This window comes from Lygodium microphyllum, chromosome 28, assembly GCF_053477565.2.
Source record: "Lygodium microphyllum isolate KBCC chromosome 28, Lygodium_microphyllum_v1.1.10, whole genome shotgun sequence".
In the NCBI taxonomy this organism is placed as follows: Eukaryota; Viridiplantae; Streptophyta; class Polypodiopsida; order Schizaeales; family Lygodiaceae; genus Lygodium; species Lygodium microphyllum.
In genome coordinates, this window is record NC_141162.1 from 105,594,037 (window position 1) to 105,604,865 (window position 10,829).

At 38.6% G+C, this 10,829-nt stretch overlaps 1 protein-coding gene across 1 annotated transcript; it reads right to left on the reverse strand.

The window, feature by feature from the left end:
* Positions 1-4,238: 4,238 nt before the first annotated feature.
* LOC148011837 (peroxidase 25-like) lies at positions 4,239-8,056 on the reverse strand. Its single transcript, XM_087670109.1, has 4 exons — positions 7,632-8,056; positions 7,099-7,278; positions 5,571-5,733; positions 4,239-4,941 (listed from the first exon to the last, which is right to left on the reverse strand). The coding sequence occupies exons 1-4, from the start codon at positions 7,869-7,871 to the stop codon at positions 4,520-4,522; spliced, it is 1,005 nt and encodes a 334-aa protein (XP_087526235.1). The 5' UTR covers positions 7,872-8,056; the 3' UTR covers positions 4,239-4,519.
* Between the last annotated feature and the right edge of the window lie 2,773 nt (positions 8,057-10,829).

Consider the following 10,829-nt stretch of genomic DNA (forward strand, 5'->3'; position numbering starts at 1 on the left):
AGAGCGCTCATGGCGCCTGCCTCCTCTGCTGATTTCACTTGCCTTCGTCACATTCTTTCTTCGACTTCATCTTCGGAGCTCATCCTCTCCACTCCACCGTCTTCACTGTTGCTGCTGTTGTCTCTTTCTTCTTCGGATAGCCAAATTTGTTTAATTTAACTGCAGATTGAGTCTTCTTTCTCTGGATCTTCAGATAGGTACTGCAGACTTGGTGTTTGTATGAAATTATCGAGAACGCAATGTATCTTTCTGATGAAAAGTCTGGTGCTTTGACGCTTGGCCAAAGCTTGGGTGCCAGCTCAAGGATACAAGGAGAGAAGAATCGGAAGAGAATACTCTATTGTTTCTGGGTGTTATCAATTTTCAGGTGCGACAGTTGTTGTAGCAAAATCAATCCCCTCATCGACTGAGAATAAAATTCCCATCTATCTCTGTTGAATTCGCATCATAGAGCCCCGATCCTCTTCTCGTGATGGTTTTTTCTTCCCCAGGAATTCGGTCCTTTCTCTCCCCATTCCGCAACTTTACTGTCAATCTGCTCTCGTACTTCAGAACGTATTTCACCAGTGTCACCAGTGAACAAAGCCAAAAATCCTTGAGTTCTGCTATTGATTACATCAATCTCGTGCAGAGTCACAACATGGACCCTTCTTTTCACTTCTGGAGTTCTCCATCAGGACATTGCACAAACCGAAAAGCACTCGATATCCAGCATATGCCCCCCTCATCTATAAACAGGACTCCTGGTATTATCTCTGCTTTCCCCTCCTTCGTCGTTTTCTTCCGCCTCTTCTGCAGTCGACTTTGACTTTGTCTTCAGCACCGTCGTCGACTTTGGCTCTCCTCTTTGATCCTCATCATAATGATCAGCAAGGACCCCCAAATTCCCGTAGAGCTCCCTGATTTCGTCCTTCCCCGTTCCTGAGATTCGTCTCCTCTTTTTCTCAGTCCAGACAATCGCCATGTCCCTATCAAAATAGTGTTCTTTTTTCCCCCCAAAAAGGCTCTTTCAAAAATAGTTCTCTTTTGCTTTTTCTTTTTCAGGCCCCTTTGTCCTCTTCCCCAGCACAGATGTAGGCATAATAGTAGGCACTGCTAGCCGATGGACATCAACTGGCCAGTTCTGCATAATAAAAAGCTAAGAATGCTGCTGTTAAACCAGCAATTAAGAAAGACAGAGTTAAAGCTAGACCAGATCTTTCTCTAGCTATAGTACCAACAAGTACATACACTCTAGCTCCAATCGTTGATCCCACACCCATTTGCTAGCTTGTAGCCAACCCAACCAGTTTTGAAGCCTATGATAGCTCCAGTGGCAATCACAAAAACTAAAACACAGACATTGGCAGAAGGTACAACTGCTTGCACAACTGCACTCTCTTTTATTCCAGCACATAGCAGAATAGTGACCACCATAACCAAGATGGTTGCAAATGGATCAATCACTATACCAGTTGCAAAGAGCTCTCTCTGTGCCAGGCAGGCAGGCAGTCTGTCTTTTCCTCCCAACAATAAGGCTAGATTGGGAGATATGCCACGTGCTACTGCAAAGCCACCAACAGTATACTCCAAAACCAATGCCCAGCCAATCAGCCATGCAGTCCCTTCCCCAGCATAAAATTTGGACCAACTGTTGATTTGTACCCAAATTGAACTGTAGGATGAACCACATTATTATGTTTGGACACCTCATAGCTAGTAAGATGGATAGCTCTCTCCCATTCGAGCATTCCATTGAAGAGGGCTTGAGCTTCAACCATACATGAATAGTCACCATATGTGCAGATAAATGCCATTCCAAACTCAGGAAGCAGATCATAACCTCTAGATAGATAGAAAACAAAGCATTCCATAACACAACAATGTGCTCAGACAACACATCAAACACTTTCTCTACTTCTACAATGCTCCCACATTTGTTATACATAGACACCAGGATACTATAAACATAGTCTTATGTGAATCCTTTCTGAAGGGCATCAACATGTAATGCTTGTCCAATGTAAAGCCTTCTCTCCTTAGCCCTGCTCAATATAGACTGAAAGCATCCCTTCATGCCCACCACTATGTCTCTAAACTTCTCTCCACTATACTCATACGCAGAAAATAAATGTAAACACAACAACTAAGTATGTACAAAGTATCAAATCATACACACAACTTTTGGGTGGTTTTCACACCTCGAATGCGCAGCAATACAACAACGCAGAGAATGGAGTCATATATAGACTCAAGTCAGAGTGCTCGGAAGAAGAAACAACTTCTACCTTGTCAGAAAGGATGCCACCACCATCCTCCTCAAGATCTTCAAAAACTTGAAACGGGCATTAGAGCCTAGTACCATGATAAGGTCGAAGTTAAAGCTCATTAACAATGTGTGACAAAAGATGGCCATGAAGATCTATGATATAAAAAGCATTAAAATTGGAATCATGGAAGGCCTAGAATGGCATGATCCATTAGAATTTGAGTCAAGTTTTGAGTTTACTTGGTAATTTACTCATTCAAGTATTATTTATCAACACTATTAGACCCCTCTTAAATAGAGGCTTCTTGTAAAAACTTTCAGCCTAATACTTCTACCAAAGTTGGAACTATGAAAATAGATAAGCACTTTACACTTGATTCTCATGCAATTGATCTAGAGCTTAAAGGTAAAAGAAGGAAATCCTCCAAAATGATCCAATCATTATAGCAACCATGTACTAGGAACTAGGAATTTGTGTGGTATAATAACTTCTAAGTTGAAGGCCAACTTGAATGGGAAAAGGCCAATAGCCACCTTGAAGGAAGTTCAATAGGTGCGAAAAGCATAAATAAGTATAGTATCCAAATCCATCCGATGTTGGTCTACTAGCTTCATTGGAATTTTCCATCCGGGTTTTATTTGTAGATTGGGATAATCCATTTACCTAAGAGTAGTACAATGAATAATTTTTGTAAATAATTGTGAAGAATATAGTCAACAAATGCCATATGACTTTGGTTAAAAAATGAGCACCCCACTCACTCCATCAAACATCTATATTGGGTGAAGATATCCTTGAAAAGATGAATAGCCATGGAATGAGTTGTGTTATCATGTAGGGGCCATTACTCAACCCACTTAGTACAATAATCGGTAATTGTTAGGATACATTTATTCTGAATGTAGACCAAAATAGATTTGATTGGACCAAAAAGATCCAAGGCCCTACTTGTTAGATTTTGTAGAATCTACCTTCAGTACATAGAGATGATCTAGTGACAATCCTTGACAAGCTTCACCCATCACAACTTTGAATAGGGTTTGATAATTTTCCCAAAATTACTTAAAATAGTTGACTCTAGAGGGCCATCAACTTCTGTTAATCCATGCAAAGATGCTTGGGTACCTCTTTGGTAGTTAAGAAATTAACCATGTCTTCATATCAAGTCTAGGGTGGAGTAGTTAGAGAAGGATCTTAGAGTGGAAAATGGAGCTTGCAAAGAGTTGCATATTTGGAAAGTCGCTATCCACAGTGCCTAAAACTCTTACACTTTTTAGTTTGGAGAGAGAATATATGACCACATGTTGTTTTTGGCCTATGTACCACTTGAAAGCCAAACTCGTGTAGCAGTAGAATCCATGTAAGGCATCTTACCATATTTTACTAAAAATTAGGTATAATGATCAACATGGAATACAAATGGATGACCTAGAAGGATCCAGTTCTTTCATATCTCCATAATCCCAAGTATAAAACATCCTGTAACTCCATCAATCAAACACGAAGTGGCAGAGAAGTAGGATTGAGGAGCTCCACATGTATCCTAAGGCAATGATCTAACCTTTGATGACATCCAAATTACAATGTAGCAAAGGTAAGTAGGTGAGTCTACTACATCCTCTAGAGTTATTTGGCTTTCTTACTTGCATTGGGAGTGCTAAAAGAGAGTATGATGACTTGTAGTTTGGAGTGCAAGACAACTATGTGAGAGATAGTTAACCTACATGTGCATTGAGCCCTTGAGAGAATAAGAGTCTACATCCAATGTCCCATCATTTAGAGCTCTCAAAAAAGGTCATTGGCAAGGCTTTAGATATAAAAGCTTGAATGTGCATCTTCCTTTAAACTTACTATTTCGAGGATTGAGAAACTTCCTAAAAACTACTTAATAGATAATTCACTTTGGACTTCTCTTTTGGGTGTTTAAAATGGGTTCAAAATCAATACATTGTTATGTCCACTAATGGAAAGTTTACAAGATTGCACCTCATCCATGGAAGATGGATGGGACCTAGATGGGACATGGTTTTTTAAAGCTATTTGTTTACTCAATTGTTGGAGCAAGCAAATGTAAAATTACTTCTAGACTTATTTTCATCATCAATGGAAGCATAAACACTGTGATTCAATTGCTTGCAAATTAAGTTCACATGGAAAGAAGTGTTCTAATATTATGTAAATGAAGTCTCATACTTGGGTTGCTTGTTTCTTTCTTGTAATCATGTCAATGTGTTACTACAAGATATTTATCCTTTTGAAGCTTAGTCATGTCAATTAAAAGAAGAGCATACTTTTCTAATCTCTCCACTTGTCCCAGTCTTCACTTCAATGTTGCTCATTGCAACCATAGACTTGGGAAAAGCTAAGTCAAATCTTAAACCAAGCAATCCTGAGAGGAGCCCTCCATATCTCTTCACATATGCAGCAGTTGTATCATCAGACATGAGCCTTTGATCTGATTCAAGAACTCCATAACCTTTATTTACATTTTTGAAGAAGCTAGTATCAAAGGTCGTTTGACTTCCTCGATCAAGTGCGACTTTTGATAACCCATCTCCATTAATGGGGCAAAGATCTTTCAATTGTTCCACATAATCACTACTAATTGAAGGATCTGATTGACCTGATTTTGAATAGTTGTAAAGTCTATACTTGAAAAATCTACATTCAGTCTGACCAATTGTATGTGCACCTGCATCAGGATTAAATTTTGAATGTGATCAGTAACAAGGTACTATGTCATAAGTTCACATTGTCCAAATTGGAGAATTCATGTATTTAAAGATATATATGCCACAAGTTGATGATATCTTGAGATTTGAAAGAATATGTGGGTTGTGTTCAAATATTTATGGTAGTTTACATTTCAACAATAGTAATAGATTCATGAAAATATATTTATGAGATGATTTCTAATCATAAAGGGTTTTCAGAATTAGAATTAGAATTTTTTATAGTATGTTCAATGCACATAATAACAAGGTTTGTGATGGCTGCCCTCCCCCCAATAAAAAAGAAAAATGCTTACATCACAATGAAGTAATTCATCTAGTTAGTGTAACATTTACAAGCATTTAAAGTTAATGCAAAAACCAACCATGTCACTTAGGAGACATATCTAAGAAAAAGATGAGAAAAATAGTAGATGTGCTAATGCATAGACTTTATGTAAGGACAAAGTAAACATTTGGTTGCATTCCAACTTTAAGTAATAGCTCATAGAATTGGACTTTTGGGTACTTTAAGAAAAATCCCTAGTATTATATTGCAGAACATTAACAAGATGACTTTACTTTTATGTAAAAAAACATGTAGCCTTACCATTGAGCACAACAAGATCTTGAACACTAAGGCCTTTTGCAGCGAACTTTTGCTTGAGAATGTCTATTGAGTCCAAAGGAGAAGGCATGTTGGTGGCAGCTGAGGCAATTGAAAGTATTCCATCTTTTCTTCCAAGGGGTACTCGCCATGTAGGTCCACTACTCTACTCATGCAAAAAAGTAAAAAGTAAAAGCCAAACCCCATGTTGAAGATGTTAAGAGATAAGTTTTCCTAATCTTCACTATAATGTCAAATGCCCAAACTCAATCATATAAAGGTAATTTATCTATAAAACCCCAAGAACAGTTGCCTCAATTGACTTATTAACCTCTTATTGTAAAAGCTATGAACATATCATAAATCCTATAGTATGCAAAGGTAATACTTCAATTTTAAGATGATTAGTCCATTAAGTGATTAGAGTAGTAGCTTTATTGGAATGAAGTACTACATTTGTGCATGGCCCTTTTCGAATTGAAGCACTGAGGATGTTACATACAACTATTTAAAGAATGAAGTCTTTGATCAAATCAAGAGCTCAACATGCAAATCAGGCAATGTATACTCGAGGAAGTTACTATATGTATATCCTCTACATCACGTGCATTCAAGGCCTATTTACAAATATCCTTATCTGTGAATTTTTCCTAAATAAAACATGACCCTTTTCTATTGAGTTTGCAAATAACCATTTTATATTATACCCTTCTGTATTATGTAAAAAATGTATAAAAATGATGTTTTAAATATACATTATTTTTAACCCATGTGATGCACACATATATTCATGAGTAACTTACCCAAGAGTGTATAGGAGGGATGAAAGCAACATGTCAATGAAGTTAGTGCTAGAATTCTATGGATACATTGCTTGACTTCATGGCATGAAAATCTAACATATCTAGTAGAGGACACACACACATACACACACACACACACACTCTCTCTCTCTCTCTCTCTCTCTCTCTCTCTCTCTCTCTCTATGTTATCAAATTTGGAAACTCTATATTCTTTTTGCTTAGTGGTGTCAATTCCGTGAACTCATACAAGGGAGCTACCCAATAGTTAGCATGTTGATTCTATAGGGGATGGGGACCACACGTGGCCTCAAGGAACTATTATTGTGTGGGCCTAGTATAACACACTAGGTATGTGGTAGTGCCCTTGGAGATGCCCATAATGTCGGTGGAGTTCTTAGAGAAGTTGAAGAAATACGAGGTCTATGTGTACTCACACTAGCACTAGCAATAGTGGCATTACCCTGAGAGTCTAAACAACTACTGCCACTATTGCGAGTGCAGTGTGCTAGTGTGAGTTCGCGGCTATAGTGAAGGTGGGCTCCCTGCTGCTGTTGTAATTTGTGAAACTCTTGTACGACAACTATTAAGGATATCAATACGCTAATTATGTGGTGTATAAAGAGATTATTATATTGGCTTAATGAATTAATCATAGCAATGTGTTAATTATGTGGTCTATAAAGTCTTCTATAAATAGATTATTAGATTGGCTTTAATGAATTGATTACCAATTCCACAGCGTCTTTGGCGGCGAGGGCGAGGATGTCAGCGCAAGAGACGATGCCCGGGCACACGGCCTCCACCTTGGACTTGGCGTCGTCGATGACCTCGAAGCCGCGCAGGCCCGCGTTGGCAGGCGCAGTCCTCTCGGCATTCGGGCCCACGATCAGGATGGAGCCATCACAGCCCTGTACCATATCATCCAGTGCATCGCATTCACAAGATCAGCCATCATCATTATCAAAACCCCAGCTCATATGATATCACATTACGATTCAACTATTATCCCGACGCTTCCTACGATCAATGCAGCTGTAATTATCCCAGCTGAGCTGCATAAGCTCCTCCTATAACTGATTAGACGTCGTCCTGCAGCGCATATTACATTGCATCTAATTGCATCGTTTTTAAGTGCGATAATATATATAGTATATGAACTGGTCATATACTGACGACATTGCTCGCAACTGGAATCAATCTAATGATGATGATTATGGTGAACTATTAGTACGGTTTATAATTGGAGAAAGATCAATCGTGCCTGCACGAAGCAGTCATGGAAATGCAGGCGCAAGAGCCCCGCAGCTATGGTGACGTCCGACTGGACATGGGTTCTCACTGTCTCCTTCACAATCGATTCCGCGTTCGGACACGAGCGGTCGTAATATCCAGTCTGGGTCTGCGCCATTGCCACTGCAGTCATCATCATCATCACTATCACTACTACAATCCTTCTAAGCAGCTTATCCATAGTGTGTCTTGATGTTGCAGCTCTGATCATATCCTGTGTTTTTAACCAAGACAATATAGCATCAAAGCGACTGTGCCTTTATTACACACACTATTCTCTCAAATGATATGGTCGAATCATCCAAAATGCAGGATGCACTAATCGCACATAGATAGATTGACTAAGTGCTCTTGTTAGCAATTAATCATCCTCCAATTGCTTGCTAATGACAATGCCTTGGGGTGGATCCATAGCATACCCATGTATATATATATATATATATGCTTATATAGCTCTCATGTCAGGCGCCTCCACTTCGTTCTTTTACTATTATCGAGACGACTGCACGTGTGGGTGTGTGCATCCAAGTCAAAGAAGGAAAAGGAACTGCCATTATAGTATCAAATCGTGGAGCGTGGCCCCTACTCCCCATTGCCCCATTGCCGGTGAGCACCATCTTTTTTTCTCTTATGGATGACAACTCATCTCTTATATACATGTGTGTACTGTGTGTATCACCCTACTCGTGCATGAAAGTGTCTCCACTTGCCCTAAAGCACAATTATGGCCACTTCTACATGATTAGAATCTTTAATCAAACAGCTTTCCTATTAAACAACTGTGTTTCAGATGCATAGATTAAATAAACAAAACAATAACATGTTAAATATCATATGGATGCCAAATTCTACATGTGCAAGATGAATTGCATATAATTTCTCACCAAGCTCATTACTCAAAAAGGAAAAGTGGCCTTCATCTAGCTTTGTGTGATATGTTTGAGTCACCATGACACCATGCTAAGCCCATGATTATCAAAGGTATATAGGTGTGAATGCAAGACTAGTAATGCAAACTTATGAACTACCTTCCTTGAGAAGAACAAAAGGCACATCCCTTGGTATCTCATAACCTAGTTGACATTCCAACTACTCCCAATTGTGAAACAAAATTTCTCAAGTAATTGCTTGTGGATGCCATCCAAATCAATTATCACTAAATGTTCTCAATCCAAACCTCAAAGAAGTATACGTGGCAATAATGCATCTGGAATCGGAAGGCCTTAAGCTACCCAAGAATTGGTGTTAAGATTGCAAGCATGTATGTTTTTAAAATGACTCTCCAAATTGTAGGAGGTGCATATGTTGAGTTTGTTGAGACATTTTATGTTGCAAAAATCAATTAGAACTAGTTCTTTTGATCAAGAATCTTCATTCTTGCAAAAAGAAGTCCACATGTTCACTCTAGTTAAAGTAGATACTGTGATGTTAAAAGGGGGAATGCTTTTGTAAGAAGCAAAGGTCGACACGATTTGAGGTAAACTTGAAGGTTTAAATTTTATTTTATTGAATCTGTACTATTTTATGATTATGGTACTTCCACAATACAATGTCTACGAAAGTACTTTATCGATTTATTCTAACACGATGTATAAGTTACCCTAAATCTTATTAAAGTTCATTATTGTGGTGCATTGCAAAGTAGAGCTGGTATTAAGGGTAAAGTAAGGAGTTTTGTAATTTACCTTGCTTTGCATTACACTATAGTTGTAGAATACCAATTGGGAGCAAAGTTGTTCTACTAGATGCTTGCTCAAGTTTAGCTATAGTTATTTCTACCTAGCTCTTGCTCAAGTTTAGCTACAGTTCTTTCTACCTAGCTCTGAGATAATTCAGTGGTACCCATCACATTTATATCTCAACGTTATTAAGCAATTGTCACACGCATTCTTTGCTAGATCAAACATTTTAAAAGACCCTACAAGAAAAGCTCAAGAAAGCAAGGCAATACGCCATGGTGGCCTATGGAAAGGAATCCCCCAGGTAGGAAACCTATTTTCGCTTGATTCAATGCTTATGGTTGCGTTAGAGGAGCCCTCCCCACAAGGCCAAAGGAGGAGATGAAAGGAATTGTGTAATAAGGAAGTTACCATCCGAGCCATTGAGAATATGAAATGATCTATAGCGAAAATTATTATAACAATCGATAGTGATGATGATGAATAACGCTGTTATGTGAGCCCTTCCTTTACGAGTACGTATTGGCCCATTAGCGGTCGGTCAAACTCATAATTTCTGGACAGACGTTAGGAATGCTTTACACTAGCAACATATAATGCTTTAGGGATCTTTTTTTAACCTCAACGCGCTTTGGTCCCCAGTTTTGTCCCAAAGTCATATACACCTTTCCACTCTTCTCTTTCCATGGTTACTTTCCACACACATCCTAAAGGGTGCTCAGGCTTTTCAATAATAAGCCCCATGTTCCCATGGCCTGTATGAAACATGAGTGAGCTCTTCCATCCCCACCCTTCTATGTCCTGAGCTGCAGCAAGTGCTTAAGAACAAGCATATTCCTTGAGAAAAAATTTAAATCTCATGAAGAGTTTGATCACTGGTCCCTCCACAGCATCCATTTGAACCAACCCACCTGAAACCTTACGTTGAATTGTTTAGCAGACAAGGTGCAAAGAGAAGATCTAACACTACTCTAACTACTCTAACTACTCTAAACTCACTCATGCTCCACACATTTGATGCTAGTAGATCGTGTGTGGATATTATTAAGATGCAATGGGAATGATACTCCCAATGCCCCTATGTATTCAATAACTAAGCTCTCACTCATCCAATCCAATATGAAAGAACGGTACTACATGGCTGGCATGGGAACAAGGGCGGAACACGCACATGGATACAATGATGGCTTTTCAAAGTTGGTTTCATCAAGATCGTACCGATCCTAAAAAATTGGAGCAACTTCGGACCTTAAAATAAGGGGATCAAAATGTTAAAACCTATGTAGCTTGGTTATGTATTTAACTTTGGAGAATCAAAAATAATAATCCTATGATGGGATTGGAATATCCAAACCTATATAACTTGGTTATGTACTTTACTTTGAAGAATCACCAATAATAATCTTACTAGTGAAATATTATATTCTATTCATATTGGGATTTATCTCGAACTTTGTGGGCAACTTTGGCTATTAAAGATTTAGCCCAAG

Coding starts and splice junctions, on each gene's coding strand:
- LOC148011837 (XM_087670109.1), bottom strand. CDS start 7,871: ATGATCAGAGCTGCAACATCAAGACACACTATGGATAAGCTGCTTAGA. Junction 7,279..7,631: donor TCCATGACTGCTTCGTGCAG/GCACGATTGATC, acceptor GATATGGTACAG/GGCTGTGATGGCTCCATCCT. Junction 4,942..5,570: donor AGATCTTGTTGTGCTCAATG/GTAAGGCTACAT, acceptor ATCCTGATGCAG/GTGCACATACAATTGGTCAG.